Source organism: Brassica napus, chromosome A8 (assembly GCF_020379485.1).
Source record: "Brassica napus cultivar Da-Ae chromosome A8, Da-Ae, whole genome shotgun sequence".
NCBI classification, from domain to species: Eukaryota; Viridiplantae; Streptophyta; class Magnoliopsida; order Brassicales; family Brassicaceae; genus Brassica; species Brassica napus.
In genome coordinates this window covers 11825760-11851583 of record NC_063441.1, presented here as the reverse complement: position 1 = coordinate 11851583, position 25824 = coordinate 11825760, and the positions used below count along the sequence as shown (strand labels likewise).

Here is a 25824-nt window from a genome sequence, read left to right as displayed (position 1 = left end):
GAATATAATTATCATCAAGAGGAGCAGATGGTAGATCATGATAGGGTTCAAGATATGATTAGTGATGCATTTTTAGAAACAACTACAACAATAGCAGATGGAACTGGAAATGTAGAAGAACCTAATTTGGATGCAAAAAGATTTTATGAAATGCTAGATGCTGCAAATCAACCAATCTACACTGGTTGTAGAGAAGGTCTCTCTAAATTGTCTCTAGCAGCTAGGATGATGAATATTAAAACGGATCATAATTTACCTGAGAATTGCATGGATGCATGGGCGGAGTTGTTTAAAGAGTATTTGCCAGAAGACAACGTGTCTGCTGAATCTTATTATGAGATTCAGAAATTGGTTTATAGTCTTGGGTTACCCTCGGAGATGATTGATGTTTGCATCGACAACTGCATGATCTACTGGAAGGAAGATGACAAGTTAGAAGAGTGTCGATTCTGCAAAAAACCACGATTCAAACCGCAAGGCCGTGGGAGGAATAGGGTACCGTACCAAAGGATGTGGTACCTACCAATTACAGACAGATTGAAAAGATTATATCAATCTGAGAGGACTGCTGCGTCGATGAGGTGGCATGCCGAACATGTCCAGAGAGATGGTGAGGTTGCACATCCATCAGACGCAAGAGCGTGGAAACATTTCAACAAGGTACACGGAGATTTTGCTACAAATATTCGGAATGTCTATCTTGGGTTATGCACCGATGGATTTAGTCCATTTGGAATGTCTGGTAGACAATATTCTTTGTGGCCAGTCATTCTTACGCCGTATAATTTACCGCCGGATATGTGCATGGAACAAGAATTTCTATTTTTGACCATATTAATCCCAGGGCCGAAGCATCCAAAACGGTCTCTTGATGTTTTTCTTCAACCGTTGATAGAAGAGCTAAAGCAATTGTGGTCAGAAGGGGTGAGGACGTACGATTGTTCCTTGAAAACCAATTTTACGATGCGAGCAGTTCTGATGTGGACGATAAGTGATTTCCCTGCTTATGGGATGTTGTCTGGCTGGACAACACATGGAAGATTATCTTGTCCGTATTGTCTTGGATCCACGGATGCTTTTCAACTGAAGAATGGTAGGAAGAGTTGTTGGTTTGATTGTCATCGTCGGTTTCTTCCACTTGCCCATCCGTACAGAAGAAACAAGACATTGTTTCGACACAAAAAAATTGTCAGAGACAGTCCTCCTCCATATCTCACCGGCCAGCAGATCGAAGCGGACATTGATTATTACGGAGCTCAGGAAACAGTTAAGGTTGGAGGAAATTGGCATGTTCCTGGAAATATGCCTGATGGGTATGGTGTATCTCACAATTGGCATAAGAAGAGTATATTTTGGGAGCTACCGTATTGGAAGGATCTTCTCTTACGCCACAATCTGGATGTCATGCATATCGAGAAGAACTTTTTTGAGAACATCATGAATACATTACTTAACGTCCCTGGGAAGACAAAAGATAACAAAAAGTCAAGGATGGACTTACCTGATATTTGCTCAAGAAGTGAGTTACATATCAAGAGCAATGGAAACGTTCCTGTTCCCATCTTCCGGTTGTCATCAGCAGCGAAAACAACCTTGTTTGACTGGGTTGCATCGGAAGTTAAGTTTCCTGATGGTTATGTTTCAAATATGTCAAGATGTATTGAACGAGGTCAAAAGTTCTCCGGAATGAAAAGTCATGATTGTCATGTGTTTATGCAACGACTGCTTCCATTTGCTTTTGCCGAGCTCCTTCCAGCAAATGTCCACGAAGCACTTGCAGGTAATTATAAATTTATATATATACCTATGTTACGAAATGTTATTAATTTGATTCCTTTTAAAATATACAGCCATCGGAGCATTTTTCAGAGATCTTAGCACACGTACGTTCAAAGAAGAAGTCATCGAACAACTTCATCAGAACATTCCGATCATATTGTGCAACCTGGAGAAGATATTTCCTCCTTCATTTTTTGACGTCATGGAGCATCTAGTTGTCCACCTACCGTATGAAGCATTGCTTCGTGGACCTGTTCACAACGGATGGATGTATCCGTATGAGCGACAGATGAAACATTTGAAGGGGAAAGCAAGAAATCTTGCAAAGGTAGAAGGTTCAATAGTTGCAGGGAGTTTGACAGCCGAAACATCTAACTTCACATCATACTACTTTGCTCCAACTGTTCGTACGAGAAAAAGAGTTCCTAGAAGATATGATGATGGTGGAGTACCGACATCATATCCAATTGATGGTGTTCCTGACATTTTCTGCGAAATTGGACGGTTTGGTGGTAAAACGAAAGAAGTATGGTGGTCATGTGAAGAAGATAAACATAGTGCCCACACTTATATTCTGCTCAACTGCGAGGATGCAATGACCCGTTACTTTGAAAGGTAAATTTTTTTGTGAATGTTAATTATATGAATTGAAGTTAATTATGTATGATTTGATTATTTGTTCAATTTGCAGGATGTTTGTATCTCAAGTTGAAGAAGCAATACCAGGAATATCTGCAACTGATGTGGATACACGTAAAGATAAGCACTTTGTCAAGTGGTTAAAATCACAGGTAATATATCTCATACTATTATATTAATTAAGTAAGTGTTTAAGAATATATATATGTTTTTTGCAGGTTGATTATGACGATCCTTATTATCCCGTATGGTTTCATGAATTGGTTCAAGGTCCAGTTGCAAAGGTCACCACATCACCTATGTATTTCACACGAGGATTTACCTTTCACACATACGAGTATGGGAGACATCGGGCAACGAGTAACTACGGAATATGTGTGAAAGGTGAAACAGACTTTTACGGGATATTGCAGGAGATTATTGAAGTGGAATTTCCGGGGTTATTGAAGCTAAAATGCGTCCTCTTCAAATGTGAATGGTTCGATCCTGTTGTGAACCGAGGGATTCGGTATAACAAATTTGGTGTTGTGGATGTCAATTTTGGGAGAAGATACAACAAATTTGAGCCTTTCATTTTAGCTTCACAAGCCGAGCAAGTTAGCTTCCTTCCTTATCCTCGGCTTCGAACTTCCGGGATAAACTGGGTAACTGCTATCAAAGTTACACCTCGTGGACGCATTGTCGTTGGAGAAGAACCGCCCTTGCAAGAAGAAGACGCTATCACTGAAGTTGAGGTACCAGAACAACCAACTGATGAAATCCTTTTGATCGACCCGCAAAACTTTCAATATGAAGATATTCCCGAAGATGCGACAGATGAAGCACGTGAAGACGAGTTCGAGAGAAGCGACGATGATGATTGTAATGATAGTGATGAGAACGAAAACGATTTAGAGTGATGTAATATATGTATCAAATGTTGGATTTCTCTATTGTAATATTTTCTAAAAGAAAGAGTAAGAAGTAGTATGATATAAGATATGATGTTAGATGATATGTCACTTTGGGGTTTAGGGATTTCATTCTCGGTGTTTAGGGTTAAGCGTCGTAATTTCGTCGTAAATGGAAAAACGCGGGCCTGGTAATTTCGTCGTAACTCGAAAAACACGGGCCTGGTAATTTCGTCGTAAATTAAAAAACACGGGCCTGGTAAATTCGTCGTAAATGGAAAAACGCGGGCCTGGTAATTTCGTCGTAAATTTACGTCGATTTTACGACGAATCCTAATCTATATAAGGGGACGCCGAGAGCGAGGCTGCCTCGCTCATTCCTCCCAAATTCCTTTGCTCTCTCTAAGGTAAACTCTCTCTTCTCTCTCTCTTTTTTTTTTTTTTTAAATTAGTTTAGGTGATTAGTTAGGTAACGGAATTAGTTTAGGTGATTAGTTAGGTAATTAGTTTAGGTGATTAGTTAGGTAACGGAATAATATTTTTATTATGTCGTAACTGATAAAATTTATTTTAATTTTTTTTAGATGGCTCCTAGAAGAAAATCCAGAGCACCTAGTTATAGAGATTTGTTTGGCGACGATGGTTCCGGTACATCTTCTTCCGGTCCATCGTCTTCTGGTCCATCATCCTCCACCGCAGTTCCAGACTCTCAGCCTTCTCAGAGAGTTGCTTGGAGTCCTCCTCCACCGCAGATGCCTCCACCGCAAATGCCTCCACCGCATATGCCTCCACCTCCTCCTCCAGCGGCTGCACCTGAGCCTGTCCCAGAAGGTGCAGTTCATCCGGATTTGCGTGTGCCTTCATATGCCCCATTCGCGAGATATACGGTAGAGGATTTGCTTGCCCAGCCCGGACGAGAGGGTTTGGATGTTCTAGACCCCGATAGACCCCGAGGAACTTATTGGTAAGTTATTAATTTTTATTACATAAAAATTTAAAATATTTTTATTTTCTAACGGTTAAATTGTTTTCCTTTCAGGTTTGGGGCTAATAACCGTGTTGGCCGGAGCGTTTCGAAAACGATTAAGGGTTACTACGACGGGGCATATCCGAACTGGAGCAAGACTCCAAATCACGTTAAGATCACGTGGTTTAAAATGTTTGCGGTAAGATTTTTAAATTTAATTAAATTTTAACTTTTAAATATGTATATATTTTTTAAATATTATTATTAATTGTAATTTTTTCAAATTTTTTGTGTTTCAGCAAAAGTGGCATTGGTCTTTGGGAATCACCGAGATGGTGAAGGCGGAATTCGTTGCAAAAGCAAAGATCCGCCTCTGCAACACAGTCTCCGATTGGAAGGACAAGTGGGAGCTCGACGGGTATGAGGGAAAGCCCACTGAGCTCACGACGGATGTGTGGGATGGCCTCATCGCCTATTGGAAGCACCCGTCTTCGATCAAAAAGGCCAATTCGTGCTCGGCTTCTCGAAGAACGAAGGATAAAGATGGTAATTTGCCCATGCTTCACAGAACCGGCCAAAAACCACATGCAGGCATCCGTCTAGACGTTGTAAGTTTTGTTTTTAAATATTTATTTTAAAATATTCAATTAATATAACTTTTAATATTTTTTTTTTGTAGTTGGAGAAGACGGGAGTCTTACCATCTCTGTCTGACCTATTCAAGATGACTCACGCCACATCCGACGGAGTTTTTGTGGATCCTGCATCAGAGAAACTCGCTCAAGCAGTGGCTACTCGGATTGAAGAACGGGAGACGCAACTAACTCAGGAGTCTCCCGATGGATTACCCGTCACATTGTCCACCGAAGAAGCCGACCGAATCTTCGAAGAGGTAGTACAACTAAAATTTTTTTTTTCATTATTTTTAATAACTATATTAATATATGTTTTAATTTTATAGCTGGCTCCTAGAAAGAAGGGCCGAATAGTCGGTATAGGCTCCGTTAACCAAGTTGCAAGGGCAACTTCGTCATACACTTCGAGACGGGATGAAGAGACTTCTCAGATGAAAGCTCGAATGGATAGCCAGCAGGTTCGTTTAGACTCTCTTGAGGATTTGCTAGACGTGATGGCCGTGGGAAACCCGGTTATGCAGAGAATGTTGAGTCAGAGACGAGCCGCTCTTGGGTTGCCAGTACGAGATCCCCAAGAGTCCGATCCAACCCGTCAACAGCCGAGCAACCCCACCGACTACTTCGATGATATGTAGTTTTTTTAATATTTTCGGTTTGTATTATGAATTTAAATATTATGACTTTTAAATGCTTTTTTATAAATGTTTTTTATTTTCATATTTCGTTTTAAAATTAAAATTATTTAAAATTCAGAATTTTAAATAAATTCAAATTTATATATATATATATTTGAGGTTAAAAATAATATTCAAAATATATTATAAAACGAAACGTCGATGTAGGCTCGACGTAAACATTTACAACTGATTACCGTCGAAAATAATTACGAGTCTTTTACATCGAAGATTTTACGTGGTCTTTACATCGAAATGTTACGTGGAGTTTACATCGAAATATTTACGAGGGTGTTACAACGAAAATGTTTACGTGTGCTTTACATCGAATCCATTACGTGGAGTTTACCACGAAATTTTACGTGTCGTTTACGACGAATCTCTGCCCTGCGCTTTACGAGGAATATATTTCGTCGTAAACTTAACAAGTCATTTACGACGAAACGTCGGTTACGACGGGCGTTTTACGACGAAACGTGTTTCGCGGTTCATTCGTCGTAACACCCCGTTTACGACGAAGTTACAACGTATATTGCCCTCGTAAAAAATATGTTTTCTTGTAGTGTAAGATGTTTCTATATTATTTTTAATTTACTGCCCGCCCGTAGGGCGGGTTTACCCTAGTATTTTATATAATCTCTCATTTGGTCAAAGATTGTTTCTTTCATGTGTGTTATGATTTTTGCGAATATTTTTCTTCCCAACTATCTAATGGGCCAGATTGGCTTTTCCTTTTCTAAATGAATGTTTCAAAAAAAAATTCATGCTTTTTCTATTTGTGATTTTTACTGCAGTATGTTTGGATGGTAGTCCACCAGCTTATCATATAGACAGAGGTTCGGGAACTGGAATCAATAGCTGGTTGATACAGCTTGAGGTTTTGTTTTGCTTTTCTTCCTCTCTTATGTTCTGTTTATTCCTGGTTCTGCTCATCTGGAATAATGTTGTGAACAAATGCTAAATCAAACTCAAAAATGTAAGAATACTAGAAAGTGAAACTCAATCGAAGCAAATATCCATTTTAGAGTATTTGTATACTGATTGTGTGAATAAATAATTTACAACCAATTGCACTTGTATTTGTACAACCTTAAAACCGAATTCATTTTTTCTTTTAGGAAACTACCTTTATTTGCTAAAAGTGGGTTTTTAATCCTAGAAACAATATTCCAGCCTGTATCATTTTACTAGTGCACCGAGATTTAAGCACTTTCAAAATCAACAAATAGTTTACCGCATTTATTGGTTACTATATGATCTATTGAAAACTTGGGAGGTGATTTTAAATGAAAATTTTGTGAAAGTCAACTGGTTGTTTTCGGAAATGCTCGATTCTAGGGAGGAGGATGGTGTCATAATGTAACAAACTGCATTAGTCGGATGCATACTAAATTAGGTTCATCGAAGAAAATGGTGGAGAATCTTGCTTTCTCAGCTATTCTTAGCAACAAGGAACAACGTAATCCTGGTATGGATGCAACTACCATTTTTACTGACTGTTGATCAAACATAAGTTTGGTTTCCTTATGGCTTTTTTGTGTGGTTTTCTTGGAAATGGCAGATTTTTACAATTGGAACAGAGTGAAAGTTAGATATTGTGATGGTTCATCATTCACAGGAGATGTGAAAACAGTGAACCCTGTGAGTATTAAAAAGAAAAAAATGAGTTTTATCTTAGTGTTATCAATGATTTTAACGGTGATTTGATCAGGCTACTAATCTTCACTTCAGAGGTGCTCGAGTTTGGCTAGCCGTTATGCAGGAGCTGCTAGCTAAAGGCATGAGAAACGCCGAGAATGTTAGCTTATTTTTTTCCTCCATTAAACTAAACTCTTGCAAATTTAGATCCTTAAAAGTGGTCTAAAAGCGTTGATGAAACTATGGCAGGCTGTTTTGTCTGGGTGTTCTGCTGGTGGGTTAGCTTCACTGATGCATTGTGACAGTTTCCGAGCTCTATTACCAATGGGTACCAATGTAAAATGTCTTTCAGATGCTGGTTTCTTTCTCAACACGTAAGACAATTGCTCCATTATGAACATTTTAAATTATACGGTTTAGCTGTAAGTAATACTTCTATACGGTCTAACAAAAACGACATTTTCGTCGGCATGTTTTTCAGAAGAGATGTTTCAGGAGCTCAATACATTAAATCATACTTCAACGATGTGGTTACACTACATGTAAGCGTTGTTTTATTTGCTTCCTCCTCTCTAGTGACAGTAGATAGAGTTTCTCATTCTTGTTATTGGAAGTTAATAAGTGAAATGCTTTTGCAGGGATCAGCAAAGAATTTACCGAGGTCATGCACATCAAGATTGACCCCTGCAATGGTGAATTAGCATTCATGTATCCCTTTTGGTTTTTCTTCAGCTTTACTCATATAATCATTTTTGAAAAATTGCAGTGTTTCTTTCCACAATACGTGGCTCGCCAGATTAGAACTCCTGTTTTCGTTCTTAATGCTGCCTACGACTCTTGGCAGGTACGTTATCTCTTTATACTATTTCTCTTAAAAGCGGATCTTTAAATATCACATTTCTTTCTCAGATTAAGAACATTTTGGCTCCTCGTGCTGCTGATCCTGAAGGAAAGTGGCAGAGTTGTCAGCTTGACATCAAGAATTGCCAACGAAGCCAGCTCAAAGTTATGCAAGGTTAGCCTCACAACCAAAAGCCATTCAAGAATATGATTTGCTGTTGGTCTTTTCTTAACATCATTTGCATAAACCGGGTTGTATGTTCTTTAGATTTCAGGTTAGAGTTCTTGAGCGCAGTGATAGGTTTAGGAAGATCTGCATCAAGAGGGATGTTTATAGACTCATGCTACACTCACTGCCAAACCGAGACACAAACTTCTTGGTTCTGGCAAGATTCTCCAATTCTAAACCGAACGGTAAACTCTTGTCCAATTTTTTGTGAAACAAAAGGTCATATTAAAAAGATCAGTATACATTTGTGTTGTCTGCTCACTTTTCCTCTTAATTTTGTTTATGGGAGCAGACAATAGCAAAAGCTGTTGGAGATTGGGTTTATGATAGAAACTTGTTTCAGAAGATAGATTGTCCTTACCCTTGTAACCCTACTTGCCACCACAGGGTTTTCACTCCTCAAGATGCTCCTCCGATTTAAGAGATTCTGCTATAGATTTGTTATTTTTTTTCAAAGAAACATCTTATAAATTATTCATTTATCACACATATAGTAAGATATTCTTACGGTTTAGCTATAGAAGAGAGAGAAAAAAAAAGAATGTGAGTGATTCTTGAAGGTTGAGGATAAGCTTTATTCAGCACAAATGTTCAAAAAAGAAAAAAGCTATGTTCAGCACCTGTTTTGTGTGCTGGTTGAGTTTCTCTGTTTCTCTTCCATTCTTATGTAAAATGGGAAATTGTTACTTTTTATTTTAATAAAATAAAGTATAGCTCTTTTCTTAACTCAAGTTTGACGCCATTTTATGTATTTTTATATCCACTCAATATGTACATATTCTTTTCAACTTTTAAATAATAGGAAATTGGACGGTATACCAATCAAAAAATTAATAATTTAACATTGATCGAATTTATCCAAATAGCTAAGATACACCAGGTTTATATATATAAATAAAATGGCGATTGTTCCTTAAGAAAAACCGACATGGCCGAATCAAACGTGGATTGCCCATCACATAGTATAACAATCAATAGTAAAGGGCAATCAATTTCTTCTTAAATCTTAGAGAGGATTGAAGCTGAGAGTGAGAAAAGCGTATGTTTTAGTTTAAAGAACAAGGGAGTGAAGAATCAACATCAAAAAAGTACGAGGAAGACAAAGAAGGCAAAACGAACCATGAAATTTCAGACTCCCAAAGGAAGGAGACACAAATTGACATCAATGGTACAATATATAGGAGAAGAAACCTGACAACGACGTCGAGGTAAGAAGTGTTGTTCTGTTCAACTACGGAATTGACGATCAGAATCTAATAGAGGCTTTTCAGTAGATATGGTGGTGAGGATTAACGGCAGTGGGCCAATGAATGTGTGTCGCCATGTGAGGTCAAAATAAGAGATGTGAACGATAACTCACTGACTATATTATATCCAGTAAAACAAATTTATAGCATAGTATATGTTAATTAATGTAGCTATTTGTGTAAAATTAATATATACTATTTAAGATATATATCATCTTTCTCTATACTATTTCCCTTAAATGGAACAATATGTTGTGTTTTGAAATTTAATACTTCTCTTTTTTCGCAGTGTTCATTAGTATATACTATAGTTTGTAATTTTCTTATAAACTAATAATTTTTTCATGTTTAAAATTATAAAATGAAAGAAAGTTAAACATTAATATTCTTATACTTTTCGGACCAGATTTGTGTGCTCGCTTGTAATATAGTCTTCGTTCCCTTTGTATGTTAGACAAAGTTCATTACATATTTATTTATTGAAATGAAATGAAATAACATCATTCTATCATAATAATGTTCTAAATTATTAAATTTTTATACTATTTGTTTATCAATTCGTTATCAGTTTCATATTATTTTTCATCTAATGCTCACCTTTATTAATTTGTGTATGTAAATATAATGGACCCATTATTTTCTATTATTTATAAAAGGTCTCTGCTATTGTCTTGTACATGGAAAACAACATCATCAATAGTGTTTTTATTGTTCCTCATCTTTCTTTTCTGTGAATTGTGTCTGCATTTCAGCTTCCTCGTAAAAGACGCCTCCATAAACATTACTAGACCAACACATATATAGCCAATGAACTACTACACTTATTCCAACAATCTATTTTTATATTTCAGCGAGGTAAAAACCTGAATATCCGTTGTTTGTAGAAGAAGCGGTAGGAGAAAAAAGTCTAAAATTTATCAAAAATTGGTATTAATTATGTTACTGATTTGGCTATCAACAGTCCCACTTATATCCTGTCTATATGTGTTTCACCATCGACGTCATCTCTATCTCTTCTTTCACCGGCAATTTGTTAGCGCAAAAGGTAACACCAAAAGAATCTGCCCAAAATGTCATAGATTTAATTATGTAAAAAGGTTTTAGTGTTTATTGACAACTTGGTGATTTTACAAACTTTCCCTTTATAATATGTTTGTTTATTAAGCATGTATTTTTTTTTTTGAACTGTTGCCATGACATGTTACACTAAACACCAAAAAGTAAAATCGTCCAAGATTTCTCTCAGTTTGCACATGCTCCAACTTATTATGTTCTTGACAAATTTTCTTGCTTCTTTTTGCAATCCTATCTCAAAATGATCGGTAAATGTATAATTTTTTTTATTGCTACGAATTTCAGTCTTGTGTTGTTTGTGCTTCATGCGAAACCCAAATGCCAATATACTGTTTGTTTGCACTTTGCACACGGTATCGTTCGATCATTTTCCCAAAAACAGAAGAGAAGTACTCGATAACGAAGAGTTCAACAGAGATCTTGGGTAGGTTAATTAAAAACTATTAGGTGATGACTCGCGCTGGAAATTATAAATTTTAATCTATAGATATTGAAAAAATAAAAAGTCACATATTATAATGTTATAGATTATCAGCAACGTTTGATATATAGATTAATGCAAATAAAACCAGTTTGGAATTGGAAATTTACTGAAGTTTTTAATCAAAAAAACAGTTTACTGGAATATCCGGATAACGATAATATTATTATGGTAAAAAAATAATAATTTCTTATTATCGAAGAGTTTATAGTTATATTTTATTAAATTTATAATGGTTCTGGAGTACATATAATTCATGAATTGAAGTAAGTAATATTAGTTTGAAAAAAAAAGAAAATGAAGTAAATAATATGACTTTTCAAATTTAGTGGGCTGATTAAAATTTGAAATTATAAAAGAGGCTCATTATGGAACCTTAATATCTATTATGACTCAAAATAAATAAAGAACTCTTTTAATTTATTTTTTATTTTAAAAAGCGTGTATTTACTAAAAAGTCTCTAAGAAACACAAGATAAGAGACTATGGTTCCGTTGTTGGATTTGATATATCTTTTCATCACCTGAAATATTTAGATTTTGCCACAGATCAATGTTGCAAATCTCTATATATTCATAGATTTCCAGATAATTGGAAAGAATTATATAAATTTTCTTTAAACATTAAAAATGATATTATCTTTAAACTTAATCGGAAAGAATTATATAAATTTTCAAATTTTATGCATGTCACCATTTATGATAATTTCGTAATCAAAAATCTTTGTTTCAAAAATTAAGGAATTGCAAGAAATTTGATATGGTTTTCCTTTTTGAATGTATTTTATAATTTTTCAAGAATGCTCATAATTTTTTTATATAGGGCATTTTGAGTTTACAATATAAAACAATTTATATTTTCCAGTCCCAAAATAAATGTCGCTTATCTCATAAAATATAAGAAAAAATATTAATCAAAATAAATGTCATGTATCAAAGTTTTATAGAAGAACATAATTATAATTATGAATTGTTTATATTATCCACTAAAGGTATATTATCTCACAACGTCAGAACCATGACTCTAGTATTTATTATATATAGGGAATAAACTATACCCTATAATTATCTTATACATGTGAGGTTGATATCAACGATTTTAACATATTATTGTAATGAATAATGACAACGTGTATAATTAGTCTACTGAAAAGAAGATTTTTAATTAAAGGATGTGAGAATAATTCTAGTGTTGCCACCTAAAAGCATCTCCAATAAAAAACTTCATTTTAAGGGCCAGTGACTCTCAAAATAAGAGCTTGAGAATGGATTACTACAATAAGGATCTTCAAATTTATCTTTAAAATTTTATGCAATTTTCATTTCAGTCTTCAACTTTAATATAAGTTAACAATCATAATTATATTTTTCAAAGATAGATAGTACATACACATTGAAATTATTAAACACAATATTTATAAATACAATTTATTATAATACAAAGTTACATAAAATAATAATAAAACACACATTAATTCATAAAATATATAAAAATACAAATTACTCATTATTGTCATTTCCATAGTATTCTCATATATCATCAATCAGCGCATTTCGAAATAAGAAATGAGCCTCTTGATTTTTTATCTGAAGATTACGAGTTAAAAATTGTTGGAATCTAGCATTTTCATTTATCACCATTTCAACAGTTGCGTCTGGTCCTGGTCTTGCATCTCTAACAGGTGCGATGATATCACGTTCATCTTCAATTATCGTATTATGCACTGCAAGCATGCTGTCATTATATCATGCAAAATACTTCTTTTTTCCAATAACGTGATGATCTCCCCCCCCCCCGGATAGCAAATTTTGATCTTTAATCTTGTAATTCTGATCTTTAATTTGTAATATAATGTTCAATATGATAAAATTGTTATATGAAATAATAAATATATTTTATGTAATATTACTTTATTAATCTTATTTTAGTTCATAAAATTTAAGTAAAATATAGTTATAAGGACTAAAGTGATAAGAAAAGTCAATACTAATACAAATATATGTGAATTACAAATTTATAAGGACTAAATTGAAAAGTAAATAGTATTTTGAGAGTATGAATAGTGAAACCTCAAATTTTAAAGTCTTACTCTCTTTAAAATAGTGAAACCTCAAATTTTAAGTTTCACTGTTCACAATTTTAAAACCATCTTGAATTTTATTTTTGGTCCTTATAGTTATTTTCTTTATAAATATTAGTAACTTATGTTAATATCAAATATTATAATGCAAAATAATTAAACTTTTAAGGATTTTTTTAGGATTCATGGTTCGAGTAACCAATCTTCATATCATCATTTTGAAGTCTTACTTTCTCTTAAAATAAGGTTTTGGATTGGAGATACTCTAAATAATAACAATTTGATTAATAAAAAGTTAATCTATAAAAAGATTAATTCTTATACTTATCTTCACTACACTCGTTACTTTACATATGATACTCGTATATAATAGAGAAAGGTCTGACTTTTAAATTTTGTTACTTTACCAAAAAAGCTCTAAAGTATTTTGGCTGTTGCGCAGCTACTAGCTCGGTGCACCGACAGTTTTAGTAATAGTACTCGTGCCAAACCATATTTTCTATCTAATTTAATTGTGTGCAGCGATATATAACCTACAAAGTTAAAATATTTGTAACTAAATATGAAAAGTTTAGGTGAAAAAGACGCATACAATAATTACCTTACATAACTTTTACCCAACAATACAATTGATAATATACATTTTTTATATTTAAAATTGATACCTTAGATAGCGGAATATCTAAATATGTATGCTTTTTTTTTTGAAACACTTCTAAATATGTATGCATAATAAGTATTTCAAGGTCTAACAAGAAATAAAATCGAGAACTGTCTCCTTTTCCTTGTTAGTTTGTTATTGTATCGAATTTAGAACAAACCAAATTTTCTACAAAATATAGTTGTAATAAAAAAACTATTCCAGATACAATAAAACTTAACAAGTTATGTAAGTGAATCTTCACATATTCTCTGAATTTACTTAGAAATTACACTGATGTATCAATTCTGATAATATCAAAATAATAATAGTTAAGATGATTAGCTATTAATTTAATAAACAAGGTAGTTTCTTGACGCTGGATTAACCTGGCGAATCTACTGACACGCAAGCTATGCCATTCACAAGTGTATCATACAAAGAAAAACCTTTAAGCAAATTAAAGCAAAAGTATAAACAAAAGCAAATTAAAAAGTTGTAACATGTGGATCTACTTATATAATGAAAACGACAACAATGGCTGGCTTCCATGGACTTTTAAATCTATCTCTTTCATCTTCCTCTGTATCCATTCATAAACCAAAGAGCTTTTTTTATGAAAAAAAACTCTCTCTAATCAAAGAAGAAGTTGAAGGACCCCATTTCATAAGGTAAAGCTTCATATTTGTGGATTCCTTTTTTATTTGAATTTATTTTATCCTTCTTTGGTTTTATAGTTCTGCAATTTGATCTGTTCACAGACCATTATCATTTCATGGAATTAATTACGGTGTTATAAATATAATTAAGTTGATATATTTGGTTCTAGTCTTGTTAGTTATCACATAACCCATTTATGCATCAAGAAGCCTGCAAATTAAACAAAGTTTCTTATCACTTGATATGATCGGAAGTTATTTTGGTAATTGATGTGATCGAGGTTCACTAATGTTTAATTATCTTCCGCAGTGAGAGACAATATGGTGTGAAATCTCAAAATGACAACACGTAATAGGCTAATACTAGCAACGGAAATGTTGTTAACAAAAGGGACTAAAGCAATACAATGGTCACCAATGGTTTATGTATAGTCTCTAGAATAAAATTTGAAATAATGGATTAAACTCTGATCAAAGATAATAATTACCGATAACTACTATAAAGTTTTTCTGAGAAAAAAGCAGAACATCTATTTAATAAAATATGCACATGAATGTTGGATGTATAAAAGTGTGGATTAGTGGAATATTAAAACAAGTGGGATATATTATTGGTTTTTTCAAACAGAATTTTATTTTCTCTGGTAAATGACAATGTAGTTTATTTCCATCTAGATTGTAGAATAGTAGAATAATTGAACACATATCGCATTACCACATAATACATATGATCCATACAAATTTATTGATTATATAAATCCAAATGTTTTTTTTGAATAGAATGTAAAATTAATTCAAACCCAAAAAAATCTTTTTCTGTACAGCTAGTAGCTAATAATTGAATCAAATAAATATAAAACAGCGATTGAACTTGTCTTTTTGGTTTAAGCTGCTAGCTAACAGTCTAGTGGCAAACCATTCTGTGAGCGAGCACAAGATCATAGCTATAATCTCTTTTTTTTTTTTCTGATTGCACTGAGTTTGTGCCTTACTTCTTTGTCGATGATCCTGATCAGAGTTGTTCTTGGACGAGGAGGTTCATGTTTTATGTGGATCAATCCAAATTTATACCATATTATAACCATAATCTTTTTTTTTTTTTTTTTTTTTTTTTTTTTTTGACAACAAAAGCTCCATATTTTATTAAGAAGAAGCCAACCAAGTGGTGTCTAGCACCAGCCAAGATGGAACCTCAGAGTGTATATGGGAAAAGCAAAAGCCGCGAGCTCTGGCACCTTTCGCAAGATGGTCAGCTCGGACATTCTTAGTACGAGAAACAAACGATATGGAGCAAGAATTAAACTTAGAACGAAGATCAACAAACTCATCAATTTCAGCCATTAGACTTGGCCATTCTTCTTCTTCCTCAATGAGCTTAACCAGTTGCAGGCAATCTGATTCAAACGTCATCGAGTCGTGACCGAGAAGTAATGAGGATTTCATGGCCCATAGCAGAGTATTAAACTCAGCATGTAGGGGGGGACAATACTTGGTTACTAGCAAATGAACCAAACATTGGAATCCCATCCTCCTTCTCCATCACGAAGCCACCACCATACCTAGCATCATCATCTTTCCAAGATGCATCGAACCTGCAAAACGGGCGCATTGATGGTGAATCTTGTGTTGCGGGCAGAGGCGTTCCATCCTCCTCCTCCCGCCTCTCCGGAGTTACGTGCGCCATGCTCCAGCTATCCGCTTCCGAGGTCGCAGACTGGAGAATTTCCAATGGCGTCAAGTCCTTACCTTCGAAGACCTTGTCGTTTCTAGATTTCCACATGAACCAAATGATCCATGGGATTCTGGCCAAAACATCGTCCGGCATGTCCTGTTTTTTTATTCTGTTCAGAAGGTAATCGAAGTTACTATAGATAGAGGGGCTCGGGAACTCCCCTTGGAGTGAGAGATGTAGCGCGAGAGCCCAAGTTTGAGTGGCCGGCGGGCACTCAAAAAGCATGTGATTTACTGTCTCATCATCGTGTCCACATCTTTGGCAAGAACGATCTGAGTGGCAATGCCGATCAGTCAGTCGACTGCAAACCGGGACACAGTTCGATAAGGCTTGCCACATGAAATGCTTGATCTTACGCGCCGTATTTGTCGCCCACACTTGGTTGATGAGGCTTGTGACGCTAGGCTCTATGCAAAGCTCCGTGTTCTGCTCATTTTCTGAGCGACATATCTCGTCATATCCTGTTTTGACGGAGTAAGCTCCTGATTTCGTATGGATCCAGCAAAAACTATCAACCTTGAAGGACCTGCTGATACGGAGGCTGCTTATCAGCGGTATATCTTCTGGGGCTATCACCGCTTTTAGGGCTTCCACATTCCAACTCTTGGTTTCGCGATCAATGAGTTCATAGACCAACAGGTTTGGCTTCTGAATCGGCGCAACACCAGTAGGTGGCCTAGGTGGGGTTGAAGGGATCCAGGGCTCGTCCCATACCCTGGTATTATATCCAGATCCAATGGATTTACGCAGACCGGATTTTAGAAGTGGCTTGGCCGCCATAATGCTGCGCCACACATATGAGGGTTGGCTAGCTTTCTCGACATCAATCGGATTTGAGTTGCGAAAGTATCTTCCTTTTAGTACTTTGGCCAGTAGTGATGTTGGGTATTGCACCAACCGCCACAGTTGCTTTGCCAACAAGGTAAGATTGAAATTTTTCAGGTCACGAAAACCCAAGCCACCTTTTTCAGTAGGGAGGCAAATTTTATTCCATGCTACCCAGTGCAGGCCCCGATTATTTTGCTTGGTACTCCACCAGAATCTCGCTATTGCGCTTGTCAACTTTTTAATAATGTCTTGCGGCAGTAGGAAACAAGACATTACATAAGATGGCAGAGCTTGCGCCACCGACTTGATGAGGACCTCCTTACCTCCTTTAGATAATAGTTTTGCTGACCAAGAATTTAGCCGGCTCATTAGTCGTTCCTGGATGAAAGCAAACGCCTGTCTCTTTGATCCACAGATTTTCTCCGGAAGGCCCAAATAAACTCCCATACCTCCCTCTCGAGTTATTCCCAAAGCTTCTTTAAGTTCAGTCTTGAGTTCAGGAGGGACCTTACTGCCGAAGAAAATTGAAGATTTTGCAACATTCAACAGTTGCCCCGACGCCCTACCATATTCCTCAATAATCTTCATGAGCTCACGACACTGTTGAGTGTCGGCTTTGCAGAAAAAAAGACTATCATCTGCAAAGAGGAGGTGGGAGATCGGTGGACTATCTCTCGCAATCTTTAAACCTGTAATTCTTCCTTCTCTTTCTGCTCCCTGGATTTGGGAGATTAGTGCCTCCGTTAAGATTATGAAAAGGAACGGTGAGAGCGGATCTCCTTGCCTGATTCCTCTGGATGGTGTGATATTGCCTTTTGGTTCTCCATTGATGAGTACATTATATGATACAGAGGAAATGCATAAGTGTATCCAAGCAATCCAGCGGTCCGTGAAACCCATCTTCCTCATCAGTGCCTCAAGGAAGGACCATTCCACTCTATCATAAGCTTTACTCATATCGGTCTTTATCGCCACAAACTTCGATTTACAGCTCGGATTTGTCCTCAAGGCATGGAAGACTTCTTGCGCAACTAGGATATTATCAGTAATAAGTCTCTTAGCCACAAAGGCTGATTGGGTCTCCGAAATCAAACCCGGGAGATGGCGTTTAAGCCGATTACTAAGAATTTTCGAGACAACTTTATAGCTTACATTACATAAGCTTATTGGTCGAAACTCCGTCATCTCACATGGCCGCTCAGTCTTAGGGATAAGACAGATGTTTGTCTGATTTAGTCTTGGATCAAGGGTTTCAGACATAAAGAATTCCCGCACCATGCGGAAGATTTCGCCAGCAGTGATACCCCAAAATTTCTGATAAAACAAACTCGTCATCCCATCTGGTCCAGGTGCCTTGTCCGGATTAATAGCAAAGAGAGCCTTTTTGATCTCCTCGTCCGTTGGGGCGCGAATGAGCGACTCATTTATATTTGTGGTAACTTTCTCGGTAACATACCGGAGGGCTTCATCGAAATTCCCGGGATTGGAGGTGGTAAACAAAACTTGAAAGTATTCTTCTGCAACCTTTTCAATGTCTTCTTCTTTCTCTGCCCATCCCCCCCCGGGGATTTTTCAATTTTGGGAGCCTGTTTCGGGCGCGCCTTTGTTTCGTCGTGGCATGAAAGAACTTTGTGTTCCTATCGCCCTCCTTAAGCCAGTTAGCCCTACTCTTCTGCTTCCAATACAGTTCTTCGTCTCTGAAGGCCGAGCATAGGTCCCATTTTAGCTGCAGTATCTCGTCATTTGAGATTGTATCATCTAACTGTGCTTTTTCAAGCTTCTCTTTCAGTTCCTCTATACGAGCGACGGAGTTTAAGGGATTCGCTCGTTTCCATTGGGCGATAGCTTTGCGGCACATCGCGATACGCTCGTGGAGGTCAGGCGGGTGCAGATTCCCCGGATCACTCCATCCTTTCAGGATCGTTTCTCTAAACCCATCTCTATTTATCCATCTCTTATCAAACTTGAAGCCCCTTCTGCCTTTGCCTCTTTTGGATAGAAAACGGGTGAGAATAGGACGATGGTCAGAGCCCCAGAGGCGCAAGTACTCCACATTCGTGTGGGAATAAATATGATGCCAGTCTTCGTTTCCGACGGCCCTATCCAGCTTACATTGAACCTTTCCAGAGCTTCTGTTGCCCACCCAAGAGAAAGGGTTTCCTTTAGATGGAAAATCAATCATTCCGCAATTTGCCAGCATGGTTTTGAAGGGCATAAACGAGCTATCAGGTCTTCTCCTCCCACCTTTTTTTTCATGGTTGCCTGTGATATCATTAAAATCTCCCAGCATCAGCCAGGCACCATTTCTCGTAAGGCTCATTCTGGTGAGTCTTTCCCATACATTTTCTCGGCATTCTACAACCGGATCACCATAGACGAAAGTAATGAAAACTCTTTGTCCTTCTAGTGTAGCCACAATATCAATCATGCGATTATTGGAAAAAAGAATCTCAACATCAAAAGAATCCAAATAAAAAAGTGCTAGTCCACCGCTTCTGCCTTCCGGCTCCACAGTGAACAATTTATTATAACCAAACTCAAATTGAAAGTCTTGCAAAAAAGAAAAATTATTTTTTGTTTCTGAAAGGAAAAGAAAAGAAGGAATAAAACAACGATGCAGCTCGCGGAGGTGCTGCTTTGTCAGGTAAGCACCAGCTCCCTGACAATTCCACGCGATGGCACTCATGATCTCTTACTGGGTGGTTTCTGGGACACCACCGAACCTGAAAGAGACAAAGGTTTCTTGCTTAGGGCAGAAGGGTACACCTCAATACGAGGGAGTTTGTGAGAGGGATGAGCTGCGGACTTACCGGAGGTATTCCCTTTCTTCACTTTTGGAGAGGTGCGTCCACGAGCGGCATTCAGTTTCCTAGAAGCTCTTACCGCCTTTGCATCAGGGCTCTTTGGAACATTCTTTTTCAACACCCCCGCAGGCTTACGAGTTTGAGTGGCCTGAGGCTTTGCAGCAGTCCCATCGTGAGACATTACAGTATCTATATTTGCTCCTTTAGGCGAGCTTGCATAATCTGCACGCCTCCTCTCTGGTGATGAGCTCACTGGGATATCGTGTAGTGTGTCTTGGATCTCAGTATGTACTGGAGATAGTTGAGTTAAAGCATCAATCTGCACTGCATCAAAACCAGGAACATCTCCAAGCAAATCATCATTAGCAATCATTTCATCATCCATTTCTAGGTTCTCAAATTCCTTGACAGATTTTTCAATATTTTCAAGATCGGTCTCAGTCAACACCATTGAGTCCAGATTAGGACCATGTATCATATCCACATCCATTTCAGTATTATCATTACATGTAACCACTCTGGTGGATGTGATCAGCGGTCCAGGAGCCACGTACCTTGTAACTGCCGATGGACGGTGCTCAGTAGGTTCGCGAATAGACAGAGGAGCCAGTCGACCTACATTTAACCTGGCATGGAAATCTTTTTCCTTTGAAGTCGGTGTCTCAGCGGCAATGCCCTTTCCTTTAAGGCGTCTGCGTTCCATCTCCGCCTCCGCGTTTTGTATTTCCCCTGGTTCCAGACCCCTGACGTTCTCTGAGATCGTACGCTGGGAGTCCACCCTCGAATTTGAGACCTCACTGTCGATCCTTACATTTGCTGCTGAATTACGAGCCTCTCTCGAATAGGTATTCGCTTGGTTAGGGCGAGGTCTCCAGCTAAGATTAGGTTTAGCTCCATAGTTCCTTGAACTCCTACCATCTCTGTTCCGATGGTATAGGTCACTACTTTGACGTGACAAAATGCCAGAGTCCCGGGCTTTTTGAGGTCTTTCAATTCTGTTCCAGACGTCATTGTGCTTATGTGGGTTTCTTCCCAATGACTGGGGATATTTGTCCTCCACCGAATGCTTAGGTTCAGATCGGTAAGAGTTCAAAGAATCCTTGTGGCCATGTTGTGAGCTCCTTTGTCTCTTCACCTCGCGCCTCTCATCCCTCCAAGCAGGTGGGGAATAGTGTAGACGTGGACTACGTTCCTGTGGAGGCGATCTCGGTCTTTTGAGAGTCCTATCTTTTGTGTCTCTTCCTATCTGGCCGCGAGGGAGATCTAGCTCGTTGTTGATGTTATACTCTAGCCGTTGTTTTCTCCTATCCTCACGCTCCTGTTCTGTCAGTAGAGGACAAGAATTCTCATCATGAGAGATGTGCTTGCAGTTGAAACAAAAGCGATGTAGCCCATCATAAGCTAGGGTAACGCGTCCAATATCTCCATTAGGAAAACCCACCCTCCTCTCAAACTGAATAGGATTGTCCACATTAATGGAAACTTGTATCTTTGCTCTTTTAGAGTCTAGAGCCATCTTTGTCCCCAGCGCTTTTGCGATCTCTGAGAACGTACCATCATTCCAGAAGTGTACTGGAACTCCCGTGATCCCTATCCAGAAGGGGATGGAATTTGGAAAGTCTTCCTTCGTAAAGGGTTCCCACCTTTCCAAGGCAAAACTCCATTGGTTGAAGTGGCATGGTCTCTTGTTCAACACTGCTTGAAGATCTTCCTCCTTGTCAAAATCGAATTGGAACCGTCCATTTCCAAGGTTCGTACCGCGAACCCTACCTTCGACATTCCAAATTCTTGGCTTAGGAAGTAAGTTGATCAGTGCATCGATGCTCCTGCTCTTTACCTGAAACACTCTGCCAATAAGAGTCAGTTTGAAACGCTCTGCTGCTTCCTTAAGATCACATTCCGGTAGTTTGATGATGTCATCTTCCTCAATGGCAAGGCGTCTCATTGCCTGAGACGAGCTGGCTCCATATCTGCGGCGATCCTGGGGAGGACCTGAGTCTTTACGGTTGGCCATTAACACAGTTGTACTTAGCAAAAACACTAGATAGAACGAGGATCCGAGTATCGAGGCAGATCCACCGAAGAATACAGAAGACTTAGCAAAAGCTAGAGAGTATAGGAAGGGAAACCAAAATTATGGTAAGGAAGACGTGACTGGTACGTAAGGTTACGATCCTCGCTGTGATCTCCGGGGCACACCACAACACGCAAGGGCAAAGGACACCTTGTGCGTCAATATAGGTCCAGAGAAACCAGTGAGAGTCACCGTTGGTCGCCGTTGAAAGTCGAGATGCTAGATCTGGAAATCGCCCTTGCAGTCGCCTAAAACCCTAGCCGCGCTCTCCATTATTTTTGATTGAAAATATGTTTTTCAGCCCAAGTTAATCTTTTTTTTTTTGTGTATGAATGTGAAGATAATAACTATAATATTCCGATGGAAATATTTATGGCTGATGCAAATTTATTGATTATATCAATCCAAATGTATATGATCGATACATATTTTAGGTAATATTTTAATTTACCAATACTTGGAATGATTGGGGATCCTATTTATTGTACGTTATGTCGATTGTGACAGCTTTGGGAAGTAGATGAGCTTGTTTCTATCATAAAGTAGTACTCTATTTTGTTTTAGACCATTTACAGAAATCTAATAAATCTTCTGTCTCTCTGAAATTCTTCAGAAATCCACTATTAACTCGGCTAAATTCATATAAAAGAATAAAATACAAATTGTTATAAGAATTCTAACTGAATTGCAAGGTTGTCTATATATTTTAAAAATATTATTATAGAATGGAGAAGCTTAAGCAATGTTGGTCGAGTCTGTTAGTCTTGGCAGTGGTGGTGATTGGAACCGGAGCCGTTCCCATCACTTATCTTCAAAGCGCCGTCGCCAAGGGAGCAGGTACTATGTTTTTTTAATAACGAGTTAAGTATTTATTCTTATAAATTTCATTGAATTGCCTTGGATAATTGATGAATCATGTTTTTGAGAATATATAGTTGTTGTTTTTCCGATGTTTTTGTAGTGTGTTTGGATGGGAGTGCTCCGGCTTATCATTTCGACAAAGGGTTTGGTTCGGGGGTTAACAACTGGATTGTTCATATGGAGGTAACCAAGAATAGGTTTCGATTAGTAGTAAGAATCATTACTATTTGTATTGTACTAATAATGTCTGGCTAGTTAAATGATTGAATTATGTCGTAGTTCTGAATTGCTGCGAGATCGTTACTAATCAGATCCAATGCTTATTAATTTATTTCACTGCAAGTGGGAATTTTCAAAATATATAGATAAATTAATTTAAATTGAATCGATTAAAATTAGGTGTGTGTAAATGTTGTTATGCGATAGGGAGGCGGATGGTGTACGGACGTAGCTTCATGTAGTGCGCGTAAGAATACAATGAAGGGTTCATCGAAATTCATGAACAAAGACTTTGGCTTCTCCGGTATCTTGGGCGGCAAACAAAACACTAATCCAGGTCTAAATTAGTTTCTTTTTTTAAAACAATTCAATTTTGAAACGATTATTTTTTTCAGAGAGTTGATGAATCTATGGTGTTGAAAACTGTACTTCATTTTTATTTCTTCAGATTTTTACAATTGGAATAGAATCAAAGTACGTTATTGCGATGGATCATCTTTCACCGGCAATGTAGAAGCCGTTAATCCGGTAATTTAGCAACTAAATTAAGATATCTATAAAGATTATTTTGTTTGTTTAATTTATCTTTTAATACTTTAAATTTTCATTGTCATAATCAATTTCATATTCAACATTCAATATTGATCAGGCGAATAAGCTATTCTTTCGAGGTGCACGAGTTTGGCGTGCAGTGATTGATGATCTTATGGCTAAAGGAATGAAAAACGCTCAAAATGTATTATATATTTTGACATATCCTTTTCTTTTAAATCAAATTAAAGATCTTATTAATTTAGTGAGTTTGATAAAACTTTTCAGGCGATACTCTCCGGTTGTTCAGCCGGAGCATTGGCCGCAATTCTACACTGTGACACTTTCCGAGCCATACTTCCCCCAACTGCTAGAGTCAAATGTGTTTCTGACGCCGGTTACTTTATCCACGGGTAGGTGAACTTACATTATATGGTTAAGGTTTAAGGACCGCCACAAAAACCGTAAAATACAAACAAACCGAACCAAAGCCAAACTGCAAACCGGATAGCTCATCTTCTACACGTAGAGCCTAAAATCATAATCTAATCGACATCAACTAATGGAACTATGGATCATCTAATTTGATTTTATGAAACAGTACGGATATCTCAGGAGGATCATACATCCAAACGTATTACAGTAAAGTCGTCGCACTCCACGTACAATTTCTCTCTTATCTTTTAGTATCTCACACTTGTAAATCTTATGAGGAGATATCATAAAGTCTGTCTTGCTTAAAACCATTTTGTAGGGATCTGCAAAGAGTCTTCCTGTTTCATGCACATCAAAAATGAAACCAGAACTCGTACGTATACTAAATTATCATCATTGACCGGGCAGGCATTATCTTTTGCATACATCCATGGAACAACATACGTTAATGAGTTCTTTTTTTATCGTGTTTGCAGTGTTTCTTCCCGCAAAACGTTGTTCCTTCCATGCGAACACCACTCTTTGTCATTAATGCCGCCTTCGATTCCTGGCAGGTCTGGTACATTACATTAAATAATAAGCACATATAAAGATCAAAACATATATTCCTTAATTAGTATGGTAAATATTTCAGATCAAGAATGTTTTGGCGCCAACTGCTGTTGATAAGCGTAAGGAGTGGAAGAACTGTAAGCTTGATCTTAAGAAATGTACGGCCGCTCAGCTCAAAACCGTCCAAGGTAATTTCCACAACCAAAACGAATTATTCATTTTCGAGTTTGTAATGGGTGAACAAGTACATTTGTTTAATCCAGATTTTAGCTTGGTTTCAGTTAAGTTGCTTTACAAAAATAGTTCATTGTTATAAACCGAATCTAGTTTGAACCGATATGGTATGGTTTAGGTTCAAAAGCTTCGGTTCAGTTTGAAACAAGTTGATTTGGCTTGGTAGTTAATAACAAGACTAAACCGGGTTGGTTTAAGCATCTCAGGGTTTAGGGATCAGATGATGCGTGCATTGTCTCCGGTTCACTCTACCCCGTCAAGAGGACTGTTCTTGGACTCGTGTCATGCTCATTGCCAAGGCGGAAGCGCCGCCTCTTGGTCCGGTGCCAAAGGTCCCCAAGTCGCCAATTCGGTAATAAAACATAATTAATAGTACTTGTAACCGTTTTTGTTCTAATCTTACGTATCATTTTAATTTCGTATTTTAAATTTTTTTTTTGATAATGGGCTTATTTTAGTATTTTCTTTTTCTGCAGAAAATTTCACAAGCAGTGGGAAACTGGTTTTATGGCCGGAGTGCATTCCAGAAGATAGACTGCCCGTCGCCGATTTGCAACCCTACTTGTCCTGCAATCTCGACTGACGAATAGTTCTCAAACCATATGGCAAAAGTGTTCATTTTTTATTTTAATAAGAAAAATTACCACTGATGAGGAGTAAGAGGTGGTTAATACAACTGCATTAAAACTGAATAAAAAAGTATATTTCTACATTCATTTTAAGATTATTATTTCCTGTATTAATGAAGTTTAATGTGAAAAGTCTACAACTTATCCGTTTTGGTGAACAACTCATCTCAGCATGTGTTCGTTTAATTCAGTTCCAGGCCTGGAAGAATTATAAGAGTTGTTGCTTTGTAATCTCTGAAACTGATCAAGCTACCTGTTACAAGTTGTATTTCACTAAGAACCTAAATCAAAACATAGATGAACCTTCCAGGAGAAGCTAGCTACAGAACATTAAATAGCAAAATGAAGAAAAAACAGAGCAATATGATCGGCTCAAGTAACAAGATATCTATCTTCTTCTTGTCGCTGAGTGAGAATGGCGCAGGTTCTTTTATGTACAAAAAGTAAAAATCT

At 37.2% G+C, this 25824-nt stretch overlaps 3 protein-coding genes across 3 annotated transcripts; all 3 read left to right on the top strand.

Moving 5' to 3' along the window:
- Positions 1-3161: 3161 nt before the first annotated feature.
- Positions 3162-4626, top strand: LOC125577339 (classical arabinogalactan protein 9-like). The gene is made up of 2 exons (XM_048738756.1): positions 3162-3715; positions 3893-4626. Exon 2 carries the CDS (start codon positions 3893-3895, stop codon positions 4274-4276), a length of 384 nt encoding a protein of 127 aa, XP_048594713.1. The 5' UTR covers positions 3162-3715; the 3' UTR covers positions 4277-4626.
- A 1494-nt stretch (positions 4627-6120) lies between these two features.
- On the top strand, positions 6121-9019 carry LOC106384859 (pectin acetylesterase 8-like). Its single transcript, XM_022689933.2, has 11 exons — positions 6121-6461; positions 6923-7052; positions 7146-7225; positions 7296-7382; positions 7472-7596; positions 7704-7764; positions 7861-7914; positions 7989-8066; positions 8132-8237; positions 8331-8476; positions 8584-9019. The coding sequence occupies exons 1-11, from the start codon at positions 6348-6350 to the stop codon at positions 8710-8712; spliced, it is 1110 nt and encodes a 369-aa protein (XP_022545654.2). The 5' UTR covers positions 6121-6347; the 3' UTR covers positions 8713-9019.
- A 5259-nt stretch (positions 9020-14278) lies between these two features.
- LOC106383047 (pectin acetylesterase 7) lies at positions 14279-25515 on the top strand. Its single transcript, XM_013823158.3, has 13 exons — positions 14279-14484; positions 22635-22747; positions 22872-22954; positions 23198-23327; positions 23439-23518; positions 23640-23726; positions 23810-23934; positions 24123-24183; positions 24276-24329; positions 24433-24510; positions 24591-24696; positions 24949-25094; positions 25219-25515. The coding sequence occupies exons 1-13, from the start codon at positions 14336-14338 to the stop codon at positions 25330-25332; spliced, it is 1326 nt and encodes a 441-aa protein (XP_013678612.2). The 5' UTR covers positions 14279-14335; the 3' UTR covers positions 25333-25515.
- Positions 25516-25824: the final 309 nt, after the last annotated feature.

What these genes read in the sequence shown, in the direction of transcription:
- LOC125577339 (XM_048738756.1), top strand. Translation starts at nt 3,893, where the DNA reads ATGGCTCCTAGAAGAAAATCCAGAGCACCTAGTTATAGAGATTTGTTT.
- LOC106384859 (XM_022689933.2), top strand. Translation starts at nt 6,348, where the DNA reads ATGCTTTTTCTATTTGTGATTTTTACTGCAGTATGTTTGGATGGTAGT. An exon ending in GCTGGTTGATACAGCTTGAG is followed by an intron (nt 6,462 to 6,922) that starts GTTTTGTTTTGC and finishes GCTCGATTCTAG; the next exon opens with GGAGGAGGATGGTGTCATAA. An exon ending in CAAGGAACAACGTAATCCTG is followed by an intron (nt 7,053 to 7,145) that starts GTATGGATGCAA and finishes TGGAAATGGCAG; the next exon opens with ATTTTTACAATTGGAACAGA.
- LOC106383047 (XM_013823158.3), top strand. Translation starts at nt 14,336, where the DNA reads ATGAAAACGACAACAATGGCTGGCTTCCATGGACTTTTAAATCTATCT. An exon ending in CGCCGTCGCCAAGGGAGCAG is followed by an intron (nt 22,748 to 22,871) that starts GTACTATGTTTT and finishes ATGTTTTTGTAG; the next exon opens with TGTGTTTGGATGGGAGTGCT. An exon ending in CCGCCTTCGATTCCTGGCAG is followed by an intron (nt 24,511 to 24,590) that starts GTCTGGTACATT and finishes TAAATATTTCAG; the next exon opens with ATCAAGAATGTTTTGGCGCC.